The sequence below is a fragment of the Poecile atricapillus genome, chromosome 18, assembly GCF_030490865.1.
Source record: "Poecile atricapillus isolate bPoeAtr1 chromosome 18, bPoeAtr1.hap1, whole genome shotgun sequence".
Taxonomy (NCBI): domain Eukaryota; kingdom Metazoa; phylum Chordata; class Aves; order Passeriformes; family Paridae; genus Poecile; species Poecile atricapillus.
This window is the reverse complement of record NC_081266.1, coordinates 5,886,496-5,910,071: the sequence shown is the minus strand read 5'-3', so window position 1 is coordinate 5,910,071 and position 23,576 is coordinate 5,886,496. Positions and strand designations below refer to the sequence as shown.

Sequence of the window (23,576 nt, the reverse complement as noted above, 5' to 3'; positions counted from 1 at the left end):
CCAGCCTCCACAGCCCTAGACCAAACCCCAACCTACACTGCCCCAGGTTAAACCCCAGCCTCCCACAGCCCGAGGTTAAACCCTTCCCTCGCACAGCTCCAGCTCCAACCCCAGCCTCCACCGCAGCTGTGGGAACTCCCCGAGCTCCATTCCCGGCCCCGGGAGGCTCCTCAGGGCGTTCCCAGGGCTGCCCGTGCGGGACACACCGGGTGCCGCCGTCACCGCCACACCCTCACACCTGCCCGCTGGGCGGGGCGTGACGCGTCAGGCCCCGCCCACAAACCGGGGCGCGCGCGCGGGGTGGGCGTGTCGGGAGCGCGCGCGGGGTGGGCGTGGCAAAGGGGGCGCGCGCGCGGGGTGGGCGTGGCAAAGGGGCGCGCGCGCGGGGTAGGCGTGGCGGGAGCGCGCGCGGGGTGGGCGTGGCGGGAGCGCGCGGGGGGTGGGCGTGTCGGGGGCGCGCGGCGTGGGCGTGGCGGGGGCGCGCGTACCCACTGGCTGGCGCGGTGGCCGAAGGTGTAGAGCGCCACCTGGCTGGCCACGTCCACGATGCCGCTGATGTAGGGGTCGTGCTGCCGCAGCGCCGCCAGGCTGATGTCCAGCCCCCGGCCCAGCGCCGCCGCCATCTTGCGCCCGCCGCGCAGCCCCCGCCAATCCACGGCCGAGCCGCGCCGCCCCGCGAGCAGCCGCCGCAATCGAGCGCCGAGCGGCCGTGAGGGGCGGGCCGGGGATGGCGGTGCGCAGGGCGGCTCGCGGTGACCGCAGCAGCGCGGAAAAGCTAAAATTGCTTTAACCATTAGCGCTGCACTTGGTTATTCCGTACGCACCACGCGTGAGAGCAAAATTCCAAATCCCGCCGTGCCCAAGAGCGCTGTCCCGTTCGTGTGCGGGCTAAAATCTCCAAAGAGTTTCACAAAGTTCAGCAGGAGCCACCCTGCAGACAAACACGGGCCTGCCAAGAGCCCGAGCCCTCAGGTTCATCAGGTTACAGTTGGGATAAAAGCAGCCAGGTTTCGTTTTAGTACACATAAAGAGTGTTTTAATAACAGCACCAGATGAAACTCTAACAGTCTGACCCTAAACCCATGAAGGAATCTGCAACGAGTAATAAATCACTAAAAAGACTAAAATTTTAGTTTTAGTTTCAACCATTAGGGCTGGAGTTAAGAAGTGGTCTCAGAGCACGACTGAGAATTTCAACTTTCGAGCATGAGGAAAGTATTCCCGTGCAAAGCTACTGCGAGCCTTAATAAACGTGGGCTGAAAAGACGACATATTTTGAATTATTTGAAATAATAATGAAACAACTTCAGTGGTGCCCAGCCACAGGACGAGGAGTCCTGAGCACAAATTAAAACACCTGGAGTTCCACCTCAGCTTGAAGAACTTCACACTGAGGGTGGCAGGGTGGCCACAACCCTCATGTGGATATATTTACACAGAAATATATATCTATATATATATCTGAAACCTAAACAAGCATACTATAATATGCATATGTTATATGTTATACAAACAGTGAGCAACAGATGGACAAGACCAAGGATTCAGTTGCCACGTTTTCCCGTCAGACACGCATATTTATTATTAATCTATTGGTACCGACAGTTTACAGCAAATACAGGAGCTTTATGGGGCATGCAGATAAGCTCATTTGGCTTAGATAGAGCAAATTATTTTTACTCCATCACCTCAGCCTGCTGCAGCCATTCTGGAGGCAGTCTCCACCTTCCATATATTTACTTCCAGAGAAAAGGATATGCCCTGGAAAAACAGGTGGTGGTAGTGGATGCTGTCGTAATTGCTTGCAGTATTCCTGACACAACATTTTCAAAAGGACAGTAGCTGGGCAGAGGGGATGAAGTCTGCTGTTGTGTTTTCTTCCCTTCTTCTCCAGGCCAGATGGATTCAGTGAGCAGTAGCATCTGTTCCAAGAGCACCTGGGCAAGCCTAGATAAAAAACTCCCATCCTGTGACCTGAGGATAGGAGAGTCTTGAGAGACAGCAAGCTGGGAATTCACAGAATTAAATGTAGGGATAGTGAGTCTCTTGAGTGGAGTTAGGAGTGACCCTGTTGTCAAAAAGGACAGGAAGAATGGCTGGTTTTTGGGGCTTAGGAGAGACTCTGTAGGTTTTATTGTATCCCAGAAGGCCACCAAAAATTGCATCACTGAGAATAAGGACCTACAGCTTGCTCTGCAAGCATCTATTAGGAGAGGAGACATCTGAACACACTCTGGTTATAATCTGTCTCACTCTCACTTCCTTCTTGTCTAAAGCCACCTTGTTTCATTTGGGGCTGTGATGGAATACAGCTTTAGAGTGTAGAATTCTGTAAGTGATTTTTGTGACACTTGTGGTAGGAAAATGCCTCTAAGCAGTTCCGCTGCAAAGCTCTGGCTGACCTACAGATCCTGTAACAGCAGGAGAGATACATGGGCTCGTGGTGGGCAAACTGCTGTCCTTGCTCTGGGCATGACCAGAGTAGAAAGGCAAAAAAATAAGAAAAAAGCAGTAAATAGGAAAGATAAGTCAGCTGTTGCTTAAATAGTTAACAGATGCACATTAGCACATTAGCTTCTCTTTGCTAATTTTTTTTCAGTCTTTTTTTGTTAGTAATTCATTACTTGCTGCAGGTTCCTTTTCAATTCACAGTTATCAGGCTCCTTTAAGCATATTCCTCCTCATGTGCTGGGGCTTCTCTTTACCATCATCTTCAATTCTTTGGCAATTCTCCTGCTTCCACTTACAAAGTCCAAACTTGTCACCAAGGCTTAGAAGTGTAAAACTCTTAGAGTCTCATTCCTTGACTTTTCCTTTACGAATGCTTTTCCTGCCTCCAACAATAATACTGTAACAAAAGGTGTCCTGCTTTCTTTTTTATTTTTTAATTTTTTTTTCCCCCTTCAAATCTCTCAAAACAAACCTGTCAGATGTTTTGGGTGTGTGTTTCTGTTCGTAGCTGCTTTTTACCACCTCCCTCCCAGGTCCCTGTGCCCCTTTCTCACACAGCTGGACAGACAGTTCCCTAACATTGTGTTTGGAGTCAGCAAACCTGTCAAGCTTCTGATCAGGCCTTTTTCTATTTTCTGTTACACTCTGAGGTACCTTCAGCTGGTTCCAGCTGTTTTCCTGCATAAGTGGAATGTAATTGCTCCTTCCATTTAGCCTGAAGTAAATATACTTAATAAAGCCATTAGTTCTGCCCTGCTTTATGGGATCACTTGATAGCAGACTAAAAATTTTCCAATGAAACAAGGCGCTGTTAAGAAGAGAAACACTGAATTCTCACTGCATCTAAAAACTTAAGGGTGTTTTAGCAAAAATGTCACAGCTTAAAAACATTGATTCTTTAAACTATGGTTCTTTTTCTTACAGTCAGTAGTTCATGATAACAGTAAAATTGAATCTGAACGATTTTGCTGTAATTTTGTTTATGAAACAAAGTCATTTTCTAGCTTTCAAAATGTCATCATTTCATGAAGTATATAATTAGAATGTCACTTTTTTGTCTTCTACCTACCTGGATACTGTTTTGTTAAAAAACCCCAAACCTCATCTTGCTTTTGATATGGCATGAAATGGATTTTGTGTAGGTAATATTTGGGCCAATTTAAGGCAAAATCCATGCAGCATGACATTTTGAAATTAATAACAGACGTGGAGATGGTTAGGCCAAACCTTTTCACAAGGGTTGTTCAAGCAGTTATTAAACCTTCACATTCAAGAATCTGTGCCACTTTTAAAGATTCAGGCGTGCTTCCTCCTGCAAATTATTGGCATTGAGGGGGTGATTTTGTGTGGATTTATTTGGGGGCGCTGCTGAGGATGTGCAAGGTTGGGTGCTGGCACCTGGGATCTGGGCTGGCACAGGTGTGTGCGTGGCCTCAGTGTGAACCAGGCAGATGGGGGAAATGAACTGTGTGAGAAACAAATGTTCACAGCCCTGCTGAGCTCACAGCCTCCCCTGGCTGCCTGCCTACCTGCCCACACTCGCTCCTCCCTCGGAGCTGCACCTTCCTCTGATAAACAGCAGAAATCACTCCAGCCAGCGTAGTGCTGAGCACCCTGTTTGCTTCTCTTCCTCTTCTCCAGCCCCTTTGGAGCTGTTATTGCATGGTAGTTGTCTTTTCCTTTTTATTCCTTCCCAAAGGCTGCCACGATTTTCTCTTCTCACTCTGACTGGTGGCACCTCTGCTGCTCCTGCTTGAGGAGAGAGTGCTGAGGCAGCACTCCTGAGTTCCTCTTACTCATCCAGGGCCACTTAAACACCCTGGATTTAAATGCCACTTAAATTTGGGTGATGCTTTTCAGCATGCTGCTTTCCTGGGAGCAGCAGGTTGCTCTGGTGGAGCCAGAATGATCCAGCAAGGCTTGATTACCCATGCTCCACATATTCCTGGGCATGTGCCTTCAGTGCTCAGCATGGTAGCTCTCCCTTTTTAGGAATCTGTGCTTTGTGCTGGAGTCTGGCTGCATCCCTTCCCAGGCACAACTGAAATATGTGGGGTTTTCAGCCCCTCTTCCCCTTTGAAACCAGTGCTTTGTCCTGGAGTCTGGCTGCATCCCTTTCCAGGCTCGAATAATTCAAAATATGTGGGGTTTTCAGCCCCTCTTCCCCTTTGAAACCAGTGCTTTGTCCTGGAGTCTGGCTGCATCCCTTCCCAGGCTCGAATAATTTGAAATATGTCGTCTTTTCAGCCCACATTTATTAAGGCTCACGGTAGCTTTGCATAGGAATACTTCCCTCATGCTCAAAAGTTGAAATTCTCAGTTGTGCTCTGAGACCACTTCTTAACTCCAGCCCTAATGGTTAGAACAATTTCAGTCTTTTTGTTAGTAATTCATTACTTGCTGCAGGTTCCTTCATGAGTATGGGGTCAGACTGTTACTGTATGGAATAATTAACTATAATTTACTGTGATTTTCAGTTGAGGGTTGCATTTTTCCTGCATGTAAGACCCTGGGTTTTTACCAAAGGACTTTTTTTTGTTGTTTTTTTCCCTTTGACTGATTGACAGCAAAATATAACTCTTTACTTCACCTTTTTTCTATGCATTTATTTACAAGGTACTGAGCTTTACATTTTTATGGGCCCAGTTTCTGCCAGTGGCTTAGCTTGAGGAGAGCTAGAGGAAAGTTACTATCATTAGTAGAGCTGCATTTTTCCTTTCTCACTTCCTATGTACATATTTTAATTGTGAAGAATTCTTTTTGATTTACCTTCAGTCGCTTTTCAGAGGGCATAACCTGTGCTGCAAAAACAAATTTAACACCAGGAAAAGACTTCAGGAGGAGAAAGGGACACTCTATACCAATATAATTGCATTGAATTCTAGTTTTAGTCAGAAAAAAAAAATCTTCCTTGTGTACATTTAATCAGTAAAAACTTTTCTTTTTATCAGTGTTAGATTTTCAAAGTTTTAAGTGACTATATGACTTCACTGTCTTGTCTTTAGATAAGCAGAAATGAGAATATGATAAGCCTAAAGAAGGTGTGTGGAATATTTTGTGCATGGAATAGTTTTCCTGATGGTGTTGTCTTTATCCCCAAAATTTGCCTGATTTCTATAGCTATGCATTTGTGAGTATGATTCTGTCAGATCTCTTCATAAAATTCTAGATTTCATCCTCCAGTCTCTCTCTCTAATGCTGATAATATTCCAAACATTTATTTTTGATTTCCCTGCTATAGCAAAGAAAAAATACTGTCAAAACTTGCAGAAGGCTTTTTCCTCCTTCTTTATTTATTTAATGTAGCAGAATTCACTAAGTGCAGTAGCATTTCTCATAAGGTTTAACTTTGCAAATTCCTTTACTTCCACCCCCATGCTACTTTAATTACAGTTAAAATTTAACACTTGATTTTATCCTGAGAATGCAACCATTTGGAGCCAGCATGTGATTTTTTTTTTTTCCCTGTGATTTTGTTTCCACAACTGTCTGTGCTAAAGTTCAATAAAATATTATTGATAACCATTACTTCACTGCTGTCCTGATAAAATGACAGAAACTGTTTTGAGCCATCATTTTCATTCTTTACTGGGGTGATTGGCTAGACAAGCCACCAAAATATTGAAGAGCATCAGTCAGTCCTGCTATTTCTTATAGGTTAATAAGGTGCAGTAGCAATTATATCTTCCCTAAATAATACCTTTTCAACCACATCTCTCTGGTAATCACCATTTAATCTGGCAGAATCAAACAGCTGTTGCTCTAAAAGAGGCATTTTCCAACCAGCTACAGAGAAGATGCCCCTATTTAATTAATTCCTAGTATGGAAACTTTCATTAGATAATTACATGAAGTCAGGACCTTATTTTTCCACCTCACCTGGCAGAGCAGCTCTTGTCCTGTGAAGGGAATGGAGCCATCACAGAGAAACTCACAGTGCTGGGGAGCTGTGCCTGTGCTGCCAAAATATCTTTTTATGAGTTCTGAGCATTCCCATCAGCTTTTGTTTGAGCTGACTGAGGAAGGAGAAGGAGAAACTCTGAATAACTTTATACTTTTAGCTGTTACAGTGTTACTTTCTGAAGAGAATTTGTGTTATTTCCTTCAAAAGGGGTAGAAGTATCCTGGGTTTTGTTGTTGTGTTTGTTTTTTGAATGAAGAATGTTGATGTTTGTTAAAGACTGATGCAGCATTTCATAGCTTTAGATATAAGAGAATGAAGAGTGTTGCAACAATACTGAATTTCAGAGAGCAGATAAATATAAGGAAAGTTCCTTCCTTAAAGAAACCAAGCAAATAAAGTGACATTTCTATCTTAAATATTCCCCCAATGCTTTTGTATCTTTGCTATGGATATTGCTGTGGGGAGATTCTTGTGCTGCTAATGGCTCAGTTCTGCTCCTCCAGGTGGGCAGAGCTGCTGAAGGCTCTCACAAATACCCCTTCTGTAGTTAAAAGTTAGCCTTAAAAGCTATTTTAACTGTCTTTTAAGGTAAGCTCACCTAATCTCTAATAGCATGATTTTGGCACAGCACCTTAGGTGATCATTTTTATTTGTTACTGGCTTTATTTGGCTAGAAAATATAAAGAAAACATTTGTTTTAAGGTAAGCTTCCTTTCAAATTGAAAATGGACTTTTCCCCCCCGCCTTTTTTTATGCAGCATGTTGCAATAAGGATCCACAATTACCTCTGTGTTTTAAATGCAATTACTTGCAGCTTCCTGAAGAGTAAAAAAAAATATTCCATTTTTATTTTAAACCTATATTTTGGTCATTATTTGTGTTGCTTTCGGGTTTGTGGGTATAAGAAGAAAGTCCTGGGTAGAAAAAGGAGTTCAGATTTGTGTTACTGAACCAGAAAACAAAACTTGGTAACATTTGAAGTGTTGCCCTTGGAAACAATAAATGCAGTCTATCCCTGGTTTTCAGAAGGGTTGGATTTAGGCAAAGGCACCTTCCATCAGGCAGCCAATACAAGATTTAAGCACTTCTGAATGAGATTTTGAAGTGGAAACTAAAGGTATTAGCACCACAAACCTCCAGTGAGTGTCTGAGTCTGGCTTTATTACAGTTGTGTGAATTTGTTTCCCTCGGTGGATTCTGAGAGCTGCAAAGGCATTTGGCTGTCCCTCTCTTGCAATCTGATTTTGTCATTTTCTGGTGATGCTGTGCTGCTTCTTCTGTCAGATTAAATTTACAGGCATATTACCTCGCCTGACAGAAACATGAACTGCATGGATTTTTCAAAGGAAAGCTTCCATAAGGAGTAACAGGACAGGGTTTGTTTTTTTTTTTTTCTTTTCTTTTTTTCTTTTTTTCCCTCTTATTTTTCATGCTGGTTTGCCCAAATTGGTTAATTTTATTATCATCCTAAATTAATCTTATAACGTTGAGCTGAGCTTGCTTTCTTATCTACAATGAAATTGCTGTGTCATCGAAGCACTAGTAAACCTACCAAGATTAAAACTAAATCAGGCTCAGGACATTTTTTGGGGGGTTTTTGTTGTTTACTTTTTGACTGGAAAGAAAGATCCTTCTGCAGCTGTTTTAGATGACTTCTGAGGGGGTTCTGTTATTAAAATTCAGCTAATACAGCATTTCATGGTGCTCTCAGAATTGCAGGATTCGGGTTGAAAGGGGCATCTTTACATCATCTGTTACAATCTTTATATATCTGTTAGAATCAAGATGATTATGAAGGGGAGGAGAGGGTTGGAAGAAAGCTCATGAGGGTGTTGTGTCACTGTTGGTGGCACACAGGAACACCCAGACTGGGCAGGTGGGATACACAAATCCCAGCTGGTGTCACCAGGGGATGGAAGGAGCAGGAACCTTGGGATAGAGGAGGCAGGGCTGAGGCAGAACGAGGTGGAGAGGAAGGCAGGATGGGCACACAGGCAAAACTGAAGGAGGTTTGTCCCTAGAACAGGACACCTGCCAGGAACAAAATGAAATGGGCAGGACAGAGCTGTGTGGGTCTGCAGGAGAATTCAGGACATGGAGACAGAGGAATGTTTTGATGGAAGGAAATGCTGAGCACCAGGATGGGTGAACACTGTGCTGTCATTACCAAGAACTGTCCTTCTGCCACCAGCATTTTTGAGGTCGTTTTAATTGCTGGTTGTGACCTAATTGGAAGTGGCTGCAGCTCCAGAGCAGAACCTACAGAGTCTCCCCTCATGCAGCGCTGAGCAATTGGAAAGCAGACACAGCGTCACATAGATTTTCTGTCTCTTTGTCTCCCAGGGCTTTCTGAGGGATACAGACCAACAGGCATTTTCTCTCCAGCAAGAAAGAGATGTAGACTTAACAATTGTAGGAGAAGTTGATTGACCATCAAGAAAAACGTTGTGATGATTGAGGAAGCATTTATGAAATGATAAAGCCTGCTAGAAAGCATCTCTGTTTTCCCTACTACTTGGCAACAGTTGCCACAAGACGTAGAAGCCCTCTGTACAGTTCCAAGAGAGATGATGCGGTCTAACATTTTCAAATGTCTAAGTATCATTAACTCCAGCTGACAAATAGCAGTTCCATTTTATCCTAAAAATCATACTTATCCTAAAAGTATGTCAATAGAGACTGTGGTTTGAAATGTGGTTTAGGATACAGAGGGAGGAAAAGGCGTGGGGCACTATTTTTAACATTCTATCTTCGATATTGCTGTTTGCAAAAATTATATAAACCAATCTGTTTTGTCTGAGCTTTGGGTAGTACATGTCTGGGTGATTGTATGCAAAAAAACCTCGGGCCCAAAAGGAGGGACAGGCTCATTTTACTTACCACTAAATATTTCAAGCAATGAAATGATGTAAAGCTGCTCTGAAGTTTGATTTCCTCTTATCTGCATTAACCTCATCAGCAATGACTCCATTTTCTTTCAGTGTGAATAAGATTGCCTGACTTACGGGTTTTTCCTTTCACATGGCAAATCCATCTTGCTGTACTAGGAGAGAATGATAACCACATTAGTTTTGTAGTTGCATTGGTTCTGAGCTGCCCTGTGGTACTGAGGAATATGAACTTTGTTCTGTGAATGAGAATACTGTACTGCACCTGCTGTAGTAACGAGAAAAGGATCCCAAATTTGCCTTTTCTGTAAAAGTGTTTCTGAACAGATCCTTTGGCTTAAACTAAAGTGGTAGCAACAGCAGTGGAGATTCCACAACATTTCTGGGCAACCTATTCCAGTGTTTTATTACAATAATAATAATAATAATAATTTCTATGTGTCTAATTGGAATTTGCTCCTTTATGACTTGTCTGCTGTCTCTCATCCTTTTGCTGTGGATCTCTGATAAGAGGCAGGCACCATCTGCTCCTTACCCTCCTCTTGAACACTTGAAGAGAGAAAAAAGCTCTATCTCAGTCATCTCTTCTTCAAGCTTAGTAAGCCACAGAATGGTCAGGTGTGTGTGGCACTGTGTGCCTCTGGTGATTCCAAGCTGGCTGTTCCTTTTTTAGCCTTTATCTGCTCGGATATGGCTTCTAGGATGACTCCATGATCTTTCCAGGAACTGAAGTTAGCTTGGCTGCCCTACAGGAGGAGCTCCCCGGCTCCTCCTTCTTGGTGTTTGTCTTGCTGTTCATCAAAAGCCTCACCTGGTGGTCGTGGCCTTTCAAAAATGAGAGGACAACTTCACAAGTGCCATTGGCCACCTTTCTGCACCCCTTCAGATACAGCTCCTGTTGTTCCAAGGATTTGTTGGTCCAACTGGCTCAAGTGCACCACTCCAAGAGACTGACCCAGGGCTTGGAGACTCTGATGGCCTAAAGACAAACCTGGCCAGGAGCTAAACCCCTTCCCCCCCAAAAAAACCCAAACATCCCCCCCCTCAAAAAAAAACAAACAACAAAATCACCCCAAAATAAAAACCAGTGGAAGATGTGAGACAAACGACTCATTGAGTACCTGAGCCCTATCCATGTCCTTTGCCAATGCTTTTCCTGCCAGACTGAGCAGGGGGCCCATGTCCTTCCCAGCCTTCCCCTTGCTGCCAATGTACTTACAGGAGCCTTTCTTCCCTGTAATCTCTCCATTTTCCCAGCTGCATCTGAGCTTTGGCCTTGGCCTTCCAGCTCCACGTTCCTGAGCTGAGATGGGAGCTCCCTGTTCACCCATGCTGGCTGTCTGCCATGCTGGCTGCCCTCCTGACCTGTTCCTGTGTGCTCAGAAGGGGGTCCATGAGGACCAGCCACGTGTCCTGGGTCACTGAGCCCTGCAGGGCAGTGTTCTGTGGGATGCCCCCCAGCCCACTCCTAAACAAACCGAAATAGAGCCCGAATTCCAAAGCTGTGACTCCAATATTCCTCTTGCTCAGGTTCTTCCAGGATGCTGAACTGCAGAATGCTGTGTTTGCTGCAGCCCTGCTGACCTTGACCTTCACATCTTCACCCTCATCCTTTTTTTATGAATAGCAGGCTGAATGCCTCTCCTAGTCATCTTCTTGATAAGCCACATCAAGAAATTGTCATCAACATATTAACATGATTATTCATGAGAAGGAATTGATTTCATGAAGTGTCTAGTTCAAAATTACAGACTAAAGAAGTTTGAATAAGTTCCCCAAACTACTGGGTAATTATCCAAACAGAACCATTTAAAGCTCTTCCACTCCTTGTATTAATAGGAGCTACAATATTCCCATGCTGACTATGAGAGGAAAAATCAATATCAGCAAACGTACATTCATATTGATTTATCTTCCCTTTTGGTTTTCTAATTTAGTAAAGGCTACTAATGCAACATTACATAAAGATTCTCAGGAGAGTGAAAAGGCTAATAGGAGCAGGTATTGCTGTTTGTTCTGGGGAAGTGAACTGACTGTACTGTTCAGTCAATTGCTGCCCAACTCTGATACATGGACTTTAGAGCCGTGTATCAGCATCATTCCAGGCAAAGGGATTAGGAGGAGGCATCACTTTAACTTTTTGGGATGCAGGCCCAGCACACTGTTAGGATTTTTCAATGTCCTCGTGTACATGTACAGAGCAGTTAGTAACCTTTGTTAAATTAGGTTAGAAAACAGTTTTCAGATCGTGTCCAATTCTTATGCTGTATTTGATTTTTTAATGCATTATTTCATGTCTTGTATGAGGAAAAAAAAATGCCTTATGAAAAGAATCATTTTGTTTCAGTTAATCATTCTAAACAAAGCAAAGGGAAGCAAATGAAGGGAGGAAATTTCCTATGATTTGAAAAACTGAAGTTTTCTCATCTGAAGTATTTTTCATCACTTTTCTGATGTCCAGAGCATCAGAAAGTTGTCATATGGGACAATGAGTCAGGTAAACACCTGTATGCTACATCCTCAGAGATTAAATGGGGATGTGATATAGTACAAGCTATTGCATGTCTCAAGTGGTATAAAACTTCAGAAAAAAAACCTTTTAATTAAAAAAAAATAATCCTTGCAATGTTACAAATGTGGAAGTGCAGCAGGTTATAAAATGGGAGGAGCATTCTCTGAGCTCTTGCTGTGCACCATCAATAGGCAAAGGTTCATGATTGGAAGTTTTCCACGTGCTTGGGTTTTTGGTTTGGTTTTTTTTTTCCCTCCCCTTTTTGAGGATATGAGGACACTGTCAAAAAGTAGGACATTTCCTTATCCTACCAAAGGACAAGGAAAACAACAGATTACTGAAAAATAAGACAGAATAATTAGGTCATTGAAGGTCTGGGCTCATAGAGGTATTTAGTGTCCCAGAAGAACAGCTGAAAAATCACATTTTGAGGATGACTGTAAAAGTTGAGTTCTGTCTTCCAAGGCCCAAATTCCTAACTTTTTTTTTTTCAACTTTTATTGAATTTGGCCATCAAAGCATTCTGTTAGAGCAGTAAATGCAAGAACAGCTTTTGTCCCACTTTAATGAATGGAAAATTAATTTTCCTTAGTCACCTTCATTGAACTATCAACAGGTTCTTTCCTATGAAGGAGGGCTCCAGCTTGATTTGGAGTCCCAAATGACAGGGTGGCTGTCTCCAAATGGCCATGGCATCACAGCTGGGAAAACTGTGCTCAGTTTCCTATTGTCCATCAGCAAAGACTGGGACTCCTGTGAGTGCTTCACTGTGGAGATCTGCCTTTTTTCCAGGGGAAGGGGTTTCACTGCAAATCCAGCCTCTTTACTCAGTCTTTTAATTCCAAAGGTAGAGAAGATAAATCTGTATCACAGCAGGAAAGTATTCCAGGGGTTCTGTCAGGAAGTAGTACTTGCACATAGTGTAAATATTTTAATTCTGTGGAAACAGAGTGATGGTGTTACTCACAGAGCATTAATTCTTGTGTCATTCACAGTCTTTGGGATATCATTCTCTTGTTATGCACCTCCTGAAGCACATGCTCTCACCCACCCCCAAATCTGAATACACAAAATGGTTTTACTGCACAGCTTATTAGAACAGCTGAAACATTTCAATTTACAGCCTTTTTTTTTACTGTTTGGAACAACAGGATAACTGATAACAAGTGTAGGTGATCACACTCTTATTTCTGAGGAGAAAACAGGGGCTACACAGGGGTTACACCTGCTCTACACAGCAGAGTGGAGAGATCCAGGGATGAAGTCCCAGTTGGTTTTTAAGTTCAGAGCTTGTGATCTGGGGTGGTTCTGGCCCTGTAGCTTGTTCTTTTTCCATACTGAGCATATGGAAGTCACAATTCTTTCATGGAACTTTAACTCGACGAGATGCAAGTCATGTACATGACAGAAGGCCTTGAAATCTGGGCAATTTTGCTTGTCAGATTGCAAGTCCTGGCTCTGAAGCATTTATTACCCATTTTCATTGGGAATTTCTAGTGTGTGAAATTCTGAATGTTGTAGGATAAAGCACTTCTTACCCGTCTTTTAAAAATGACTGATTTGGGTATTTTTTTCCTCTCCAGAAACTTGCAGAATAAATTCAACCTCCACCCTGAGAAATTTCAATCCAAACAGTTAAAAACTTTGTTATCCAGAACTGAAAAGAATGCCTTGTAGTAGTGTTGTATTTATGTTGTGTTGAAGAGGGGTTATTTTTAAATGAAAATCAAACTACAGGGTACCATTTAGTAGCGCTCTAGTTCATGTGGATTTTCAGTTCTTTCATTACAAGGTCTCAAACAGCTTCACAAATACCTCAGTGAGATGCAGAAATACTATATTCATCTTAATTTTAAATAAAAAATAGGGTGGGAATGGCTGCATTTGGTCAGTGTGAGTGAAGAAGCAGCACATGTTCAAGGTTAGAGACTAAATAATTTACCAAATCCTTCCTGTTAACCTTTGGAGCTGCAGATTTAGGGAATACTTTGTAGTTCCATTTTTGTTTAGGATGCCTGAGGTGAGTGTGGCCCTGTGACTTCAGTAATTTTTAGGTCCCTTACTGTTTGCACAGCCACAAAAAAAACTTGTTTAGTGGCAATAATTTATATTTTTTTTTTACCAGGTGATGCCTGGGCATGTCATGATAAGTGAATCAAGTATTTTAAATACTCACTTCCATCATTTTGGTCTGGCCAGGGCAAAACCACAATCACCTGTGATGTCTGATCTGGAAAAATGCTTCTCAAAGCAAAGATTGGAAACAATTATGGATAATTTCTAATAGAAGACTCTCTTGGTGCCTTTTCTTTAAAGAGAGTTTATTTGCTGTAAGTTAAATGGGAACTCTCCAGAAAAAAATTTCGAGAGGAAAAATTTTAATGTGTTTTAGCTGTCAGCCTGTAGCTTTTAGAAATATTTTTTTAAAAATCCATACTGGTACTGTTCATTTACATTTTGCTTTGGATTCTTAGGACAATGACCAGTGTCATTCTGCATTTTAAATCATTTTTACCTTCTAATTCTAATGCACTAATGGCCTGTAGTCCATCTTGTGTAGCTTGGTGAGGTCATTATCCTCTTTACATTCACAGGTTTGCTCATATTAATGAAATACCTCTGAAGATACTTAATATATCATGCATGGACAATTTTCTGCTGATGAAAAAATAATGAGAATTATTTTTTTTTCAGAGATATTTCCAGTATTTAGCAAGTTTGCCAGTTGAAATATCGACAGTGTTGTATGTAAATGACATTGTTTCCCTCACTGAGAATTTAAGGCCATGCCAAGTGTGGTTTTTTTCTTCTGTAAGCTTCAATAATAAATTATTCTGTACTTACAAACCTACTCTTCCCACCCTTAGCTGGGAGCACAGCAGCCTCCACAGTGACACAGGAAGGAAAAGGTGGGAAGATGTCAGTACAAACATCCTTTCTGACCCTGTCTAGTGGCTGGGAAGAAAAGAGTAAAGGGTTTTTTTTTGGCTAAGATATGTCTTGAAACCAAAGAAACTGAAGAAATTGTCTTTCTCTCTTTCTTTAATTTAAATCTTTAATTTCTCTCTTTCTTTACTTTAAATCTGAGCTGAACCCAGAAAGCTAAGCAGGGATAAGAATATAAAACCAAAAGGAAAATATGCAGAAGATGCAATGAATTGATACCTTAAACAGCATCAAGTATGGAAGAAACAAAAGTAAAATATGTTGCATATTTTTTCCTTTTTTTTTTTTTTTGGGAGGGGGGTGGAAAGTTGGAACAGCTGGTAAATCTCTAATTAAATTTTTATTTAAATATTTATTTAATATTTAAATAAATATTTATTTAAATTATTTCATGGTGTACTCTGGCTTACCCTTTGGAAGTCAATGACAGCAAGTGTCTAATAACAAAGGTTTTGAGTATTTCAGAAGTCATTAATCTTTCTCTGAGGATTCAGTGGTCACTGTCACTCGGGTACCCAGGCTGACAGCACTCTTTCCCTGGATATTTCATTATTATGAGAGTAAATTATTGAGGAGCACCTTCCTTATGGACCACTTGGAGTAACTTCCACGTGTTGGCCTCTCACAGGAGGCTGAGACACAGAGTGTGTGTCCTCATCTCTGATACCTTATCTCTGAGATCCAGGAGAACACTGAATTTCATATAACATGAAAGTTATGGGCATGTTTTCATGGTGTCACACAAAAACAACTGTTGAATTTAGATAGAAAAGCTGAAAGTGTGAGTGTGTAGATTAGAGAATTTTCTTAAGTCACTGGGTGAAAAAGTTAAAGTTTGGAGTTTAAAATAGTTTAGAAAACAGAAGACAAGATGGGGGATTTAGGGTGTTGTCTCTTGTCCTTCTTTCCTCTTCATCTTCTTCCAGAGGTTTTTGGGTAGCAGTAGGTGATTGGATAGAAAATGCCACAGTGCGGCACACAGGTGTTGGGTCATTAAGAAAAATAATTTATGTTTCTATTGTTAATTGGGTAAAAAAGAGTATAAAGATAAAAGAACTGTGTAATTTGGGGCCATTTTGTGCTTTTCAAGCCAACTTGAGCCATGCAATGCTGAGTTGAACTTGAGCAGAAAGGTCTGGGGAAGACCTTTTGATTATATATTAATAAATATGAGAAACAAGGAGCTAAGGAGCCTTTGGAGTCTCCTTCCTGAAACAGAACTGAGATAAGAGAAACTCCCCATGAAGAGGGGAATATCCCAAGGGGCTCAGCCCTGAGGAGATGAAATCTCCAGCAGCAGTTGCCCACTGAGCTCATGGTGGCTTTTCCCTGCTCTTTCTGGGGCAGCACATGGCTGGGGTCACTGGCTGGGTGTGTTCCTGCCCAGAACCCAGGGGATGTTCTGTGGAGAGGGGAGTGCAGCGTGCTGCTGGATTTTTGGGAGCTCTGTGCTACACACATCTGCAGGAATTGGTGCCTCCATCCCTCCCAGAATCACTTTTTTTGCATTCAGAGGAAACGAGGCGGCGCGAAGCATCTTCATCCCCGCCCTGCCGCGTGGTGTTTCCTGCTGGGAGAGGAAAACTCAGCTGCTGGTGCCTTCACCACGTTCACTGGAGCTTTTTTGGGTCCAGCTCTGCCAAATGTGTAGATGGTAGCAGGCCAAACTCAGCCTTTTACTTTTGTCTACAAAGAGCTTAATTTGTTCCTGGCATTAGTTCTGATTGCTTAAAGCCTCAAAGCAACTTTTTTCCTTTCTTTTAACCCTACACAAAGGAGACTGCTGCTAGTGTTGCAAAATAATCGAGCCAGAGCCTCTTGCAATCAAAAGATGATTAGCTTCTTGTGCTCGTGTGTGTTCTGATGTGAACTGATCCATTATGTCTGTTTTGTGTTCCCAGGGATGCACTATTTTTATGTGGAACTTGCAAAAGCAGACACAGTTCACTGATGTTTATTGGTGACCTTGTCTTGTCCTCTGAATTACGGACAGTCTCCTTAGAAATGCTCCTAGCAGTCATTAAGTGGATGTTAGGGCTTTTTTTTTTTGTAGTTGTTTAACCTCTCCAAGGCCCTGCTGCAATTCTAGATGTAAAAAAAAAAAAAAAAAAAATAATAATAAAAAAAGAGAAACTGAATTATGGGTGTTTAAAGCTGAAATATTTATAGAAGCAGTTTTTTATTTAAAAATAGCATTTGTGCCTGAGAAGATCAGATGTACCACTTCAGTATGAAAAGCCAAACCAGATTTTAGTTCATATTGTTAATAGAAATGGCATGAAGTTTGATAATGTAATTTAGCTGAAAATATTTTCTTGCAGTCTAGGTTTTGGAGTGGCTTTTGTGTTGCTAAATATTATAAAGAAAACTATTTAAAAAAAAAAAACACCTCTGTATTTTTTATAGCTATAGAATGCAAAGATCGGTAATTGAATTACTGTTTATTAAAAAGAGAATACACCAAGTATCAGAACACAAGCCATAGAGATGAGATCTCTCAAATTAAAACAAAGGCAAATGATATTAAAAAAATAATTTTGCATACTAAGGGAAGATAGATGGAGATTCCATCACCAAAAAAGTGCAATATATTAAGATGCAAGTGTGTTCTAAAAGTAGATTACAGTTAAAAAACTGGATTATTTAGAATCAAAAGTTACCTTGATTGCCTGTGAGGGAAACTTATGTGGACTTGCAAATCCATCCTTATTAAAATTGAAAAGCAGCAGTATGTGAAATCATGAAGTTCTTATTGATCTGAAGTCACTATTTAGGTTGATTAACATTTTACCTGAATGAGTGTAAGTCCTGCAGGATGTGGCCTGAGTGATTTGAAGGTGGTGGCAGTTGTTAATGCTCCAGTATCAAAATTGTATCCAAATTTGGATTGTTAGGAAATGCTTCCTTATTTGAGAAACCCTATGGGATTGGAAAAGTAAAGAAATATCCTGAATTTCTCTTATGAAGCTCAGGAAAAGGGTGTAACACAATGGTGTTTTTTCAACTCGATGAAAAGAACTCTTGCATATTCTCTGTAAAGTGCTAAATCGTGGCAGGGAGTAAAATAAATGACTTGTGAGTTTCTGCTTTGAATTTTCAAATATTATCTTAGGGCACAATTTGGAGGGGGGGAAGAGAAGTGCTCACAGAGCAACGATCCACAACTCCAAATAAAAAATGTAAATTTGAATGCATTTTGAAGACTGGTATTCCCAACACTGTGGCAACTCTCTTAAATAAAAAATTCAAAGATAAAAGTCTGCCTAAAACTTTGGCTACCGACTATAGAAACCAAGATAAAATTCTGCCTAGAACTTTGGCTACGGACTACAGAAACCAAATCCTGTCTGAACAAGGAGAAATTCCTGCTTGATGTTTCCTCAGAATGACAGATCTCCTTGGCTTTGCAGCCTTCTTCCCCAAAGCAGCGTGAAGCAGCGCTCTTGGTTCTCTTCTCAAGAGCAGGCAGCATGCAGACATTAATATTAACTCCATCCCATCACACCATCTGGCTCCAGCAGCTTGGAAAGGATGGCCTCAGTTGTGGAGCTTTCCTTATTCATGGCTGGCAGGAAACAGCAAATTAATTGGGAGCCCAATTGTGATTTACCTTTTTACCCCTTGCTCTCGACCCTTGTGGTCTGCCATTCATTTTGTCCTCCAAGTGTTTTGTTTGATCTGTTAAGAATATCTGTTGTATGCTGAGGTCATAAAGAAAGACAAAAAGTAGGTGGAAGCTGGTGTAGAACTTGAGTTTTCTTTTTAAAAAACTACCAAACTCTTTTTAAGCCACAGAGTTGAAGGAATATACTTTCCATTAAACATTTCTTCTCAGAGGTATTTATGGGCAGAGAGGGGAATGTTAACATCCAGGAATGCTGCAAGGCACCACCTCCTCACCTTTCAATTCCCTAGCACAGGACTGACCTGACACCCTGTTTTCTTTGAAAACACCTTGCATCTTGCCTCCACAAGTATCACTTTGCTACAGAATTTCCAAGATCCCTGGGATTCAGTCAGGTTGTATCCAAGCATAAAGAACAAGGTTATATTTTCTGTCTTCATGGATGCTCTAAAAATTAATTTGTTGATATTTTGCAATGTTTAAAGAGTTAAAATTCTGTGTAAACACGGCACTTTGGTTCTTCACCCCAGTGTAGCCCAGCTTTTAGTTGTCCTACCTGCCACGGTACCTGTTGCAAAAATCAGCTGTAGTTACTAATCCAACGAGACTTCAAGAAGAAGTGAGGGTGACAGCAGATGCAGTAAGGCTGGCCAGCAGATCCCATTCTTCTCCTGGAAAGAAAAACTTCCTGGAAAGGAAATTTTCTGATCTCACAAAACCATGGTCTGGGTTTCACTGCTGCCTGCTGTGCAACAACTTCTAACTCAACAACGAGTGGTCATTCCACATCTCACTGAGCATCCTCATCCCCACCTTCTGACCACGCTCTTACAACAGCAAATCATTTCACCTGGCATTTCTCAGTTCCAGTTTCAAAGTACGTTACGGCACTAATTCAAAACAAAGCTTTAACTCAAATGTCAGTTGTGACTAGTAAAACTATTTTTAAACACTTTTTGTGTGCTCTGAAGATTTTTTTGGGGTTTTTTTTTGGTGCGAGGCGCTCTGAATATCATCAGTGACTACGGGAAACTGTGGGAGCTTCATCTCAAGGACTGAGGAGCTTGGAACTCGGGGAGTCACGAGTGTGTTCTTAACTGGTGCCAGAACATCAGCTCAAGCTGATTGCTCCTTTGTGTCACTCTTAGGGCAGGAGTGTGATTCATCTCTTCCATTCTGCTGAATGCTGAAGTGCAGATGCATCTTCATGGCTTTGATTTTACTTCCATTGACGACTAAATGGCATCGTGATCTCGTTTGTAATAATGTAAGTTGGGAGTAATTTGGTAAAAGCAATTGACCTACATGGGTGTAATTCTTGTGCGAGATCTTGTTGGATTCTACAGCTTCTCTGGAAACAGTTTTGGCCTTAGCAGTTATCAGCTCCCCAGGAAAACATTGTGGATTTCCACTGCACTGGGGAGCATCTGTGGCTTCTGCCTGTTATTCGTCAGCAGAATATTTTAAAAATAAATTAAGACATTTAAACCTTGTGTTCTTCGTGTGGGGAAGTTCAGGAATGATGTAGCTTTCAATGAATTATTAGACTTGACCACCAGCTCACTTCCATTTTGACAATAATACCATCTGCCATTCTTTCATAGTGTGCTTGTTCCTCTATCTTTGTCACTCCCTTGATGACTACATTGTTTTGATATGCTAGGCCAGTTAAGCTGCAAAAATCTAGTTTAAAAATAGCTGCATGATTTTAAAATGATTTTTAAAAACTGGAGGAGCGCAGGAGAAAAACTTGTTTATATATGGTTATAGATCTATTTTTGTAGTTCTATTTCTGGTAAACTGAAGCTGATACACCAGCACAAAAAGGAAGATTTATATAAGTATAGATATGGAGTCATTTCAGGCTGTGGTCAGGATCATCTTACTGGCATGTCTTTGGGTCACTGGGCCAAGCAGGGTTTCTTTAGCTTTTGTTGTGAATGTTTTGGTTTTTTTTCCCCCCTCTCCACAGCATTCTTCTTCTGCCAACCTCTTTCATTTCGAGAGCAGAATTTCCTCCCTAGTTTCTTCCTTCTTCAACTAATTGATGTCTTGTGCTTCTAGACATCTGCTGGGCTGCAAAGGCAGCAGTGCAGTAGTGCAGGGCTGAACAAAGATAATCAGGATGGAATCAGTTCTTGTCAGTCCATCCCTTGGGCACCAGGCTGTGCCTGCTCATGCTGCTCGTGCTGCTGAATTCCTGCAGTGGAAGCTGCAGCCCCTCTTGTGCCTGGCAGAAATTGCCACCAACACCTCGGGTTCCCACTGGAGAGAAATGGAGCCAGAGGGGTGGGAATGTCCCATATCATCATTTTCTACACTCTGGGAACCTGCCAGCCTGGAAATCTGCGCTTTTCCTTTGGGACTGACAGGCAGCACTGACCAGTAGAAAGCTCACAATGTGGATGTCTCCATTCCCCTGCCTTTCCCCAAAGTTCAAGCCGTGTTTCTTCAGGAGATGGCAGCAGATGATACAATAATTGTAAAAGTCAGACTCTCCTGTGAGACTGAGGAGGAAAGATGCCCAGCAGTTACTCAGTTAAGTAACAAAATGATCAAGCCTTTTGCATTGCAACGATACAGAGGGAACTGAGTAAGATTTTGAGCCTTTTGTGCTCCTTTGATTTAAGAGAAGAACCCTTCAGAATAAAGAGAGAAGGTCCAGTGTCTGACAGCTCACAGTGTGAAAAAGAGTTTTCATGTCAGGTTGGATCATGCTGTGTTTCATTTTATGAGTGCTGTCACTCGTTCCTGTTTGGAAACAGCGTGGCTTTGGTTTGCTCTGGAAATCTAGGAGAAGAAACCAAGGAGCTGGATAGAGATTTCTTCAGGGGTTTAGTTGTTCAGGAGCCAGGTCTGAAGTGTTCATCTTGCTCTCACTCACCCAGTCTCCTCCTGAAATCACAAGACTCACACTATCTTATGGAAACACAGGGAAATGAGACATAGAGGGCAGCTGGAAAGGCAGGTGGGAACAGAGTGGGAAGTGGGGCTTCTCCTGTTCCCTTTACAGATTGGTTCTTGTGCAACATTGGGGCAGGAATTTATTTGGTTTTTACCAATTTGAAAGATTAGCTATAAAAAGTATCATTATCTTTTATTAGGATCAAGACCTCAGTTCTTTACAACCCCTGGTGGTTGTTTTTAGTTGTTTTTTCTTTTAATTTAAGAAAACAGCACAGAAAGCTGAGGAGAAGGGGACAGGAAAGAAGGATAATGCCAGAGAATGAAATCACGTAATTACATGAGCTTCCTATATGTGTAATTGGCATGAGCTTTCCATTCTTTTTGTATATGATTTGATTTTGTTTATTCTTATTAAAAATAGTTAGTTTCTCTCCCCACAGTGTAAAAGCAAATATCAAATAATCACTTAAAATTTTCACTGTGCTTTAAAAAAGGGTGAGTTATGAATGACAGCTGAAGCAGCCTTAGTCAGTGATGGAATTGTGGTGGGTTTAGTGAAATGTGCCTGTTTTCCCCTCAGTGTAAAACTATTGCTGTTTGAAGTTCAAGCAGAAGGTTTTCTTTCTCTATTTCCCTTTTACTCTCCCCTAAATCAAAGAAGATATTAAACCTGATCTGGAAAATTTATTTCTTGTGAAATTTCATATAAAACTTCTTTCTCTCCTTTCTTTCCTTCCTTCTCATGTATGTTAGGAGCTTAGCTTGGTCATTCATGGAGTTCATTCATTCATTCATCTCCTGGAGTTCTGGAGATGCAGACAGATATAATGTAAAATATATTATATATATATATATATATAAATTTATCTATAAATTAGTGAACACACTGATGGCATTGTAAAAGAACTCTTAACCATTTCTGTTCAGGAAATAGAAATAATTCCTTCAGAACATGTGGAACCAGTGAGTAAAGATTTTACTTCCAAAGCTTCAGATTTTTATGAGAAACTGCAAACATAACAAACATTTTTTATGCTCAGTTCAAAACCTACTACCTTGCTGTGTTATCCTCCAAATCAAATAATGCTCTCGACTTTGCTGCTTGTCACTTCACCTTTTTTTGTTTCTGTTCCACCAAGGCTCCACTGCAGCTGAGGAAAATGGAGAGCACATATTCAGGCAGCCACCCATTACATATTGCTACAAGTATTTGGAATTATTTTCAGCAGTCTCAGAGCTCCACAGTGACAGCCACACAACCATTTAAAAGTTTTTTTTAAAGCTATTTGAATAACTGTTGTGTGCAAGCCCAGATCTGTGCAATGGAAGCAGATCTAATTTATACAGCGTTCAGGAACTTTTTTGGGATACCTTTAATATTTCTCCAGCAAAAATGCACCTCCAAACACTTTGTTTCACACTTCCAGAACTTCTGTAGCATTTTATTAAAGTCCCATTAAATGAGGTTTTGGATGTCCTAGCAGAGGGATCATTCAAGATGACACCTTAATGAAATATACATTTTTGACACTGGCTATGTAACCAATTCAATTAGGGTTTGGGTAGCATTTGCTTTTGGTGTTTTGACAATTTATTATATTTTATTTTATTTTTTAATAAAGAGAGCTCTTTTGAGCTGACTATTGGAAATAACTTTGTTTTAAAGGCCAGTTTGCAGAAAATCAAACACAATGTTTAGGTGGTGCTGAGATAACTCTTTTTTCTGTAGTCTGTAACCATACAATTCTGGAAAATGGGGTTGAAATCAAGCATTTCTACATGTGGAAGTTGTTTCTAACTTAGAGCCCTTTTGGAATGGACCACAAAATCATAATTCAACTGAACACAATTACCAGTCTCCTTAACAGGAGGCAATAGGAGAACTGCAAGTTGTGGCACAGATTTTAAGAGCACACAAAATAAAGCTGCTGCAGTTGAAACAGAGGCTGACTGCTGGGTGAGCTGTGTTTTTCTTCAGTTTGGAGAGAAATAATTGGGGTGAAAAAAGCCAGAGGAACACCACAAAAGATTGCATGTACACCAGGTACACTTCCTAAGCAGTGTAACCCTTCAGTGTACAAAGAGTCATTGCTGAAGATGAAATGTTGACATTGGATATCAGGCCAACATCACAGTAGCTGACTGTCCTAACAAATTCATCTCATCATCTTCCTTGCAGCTGATATGTAAGGTGATGTATTTTTAGACCATTTTATGTCATTAGTGATTATTGCAAATCCTCCAAAATCTGTCAGAACTCCAAATTGCTGGCTTCCTTGAGTTTGTCAATAATTTTCTCTGTTGACAAAGCATATTTAGAAGGTTTGAATCTTTAAATTCCTA

General features: G+C 41.2%; 2 protein-coding genes across 2 annotated transcripts in view; one reads left to right on the top strand and one right to left on the bottom strand.

Annotated features, from left to right (window-relative positions):
- DCP1B (decapping mRNA 1B) overlaps window positions 1-640 on the bottom strand; it is a 39,555-nt gene extending 38,915 nt beyond the window's left edge. The window contains exon 1 of the mRNA XM_058853073.1: window positions 489-640. Coding sequence (XP_058709056.1) covers window positions 489-623 — 135 coding nt within the window. The 5' untranslated portion in view covers window positions 624-640. The remainder of the gene's footprint in view (window positions 1-488) is intronic.
- The window catches only part of CACNA1C (calcium voltage-gated channel subunit alpha1 C), a 465,827-nt gene that overhangs the window by 12,043 nt on the left and 430,208 nt on the right, over window positions 1-23,576 (top strand). The gene's annotated exons all lie outside the window — the stretch shown is intronic.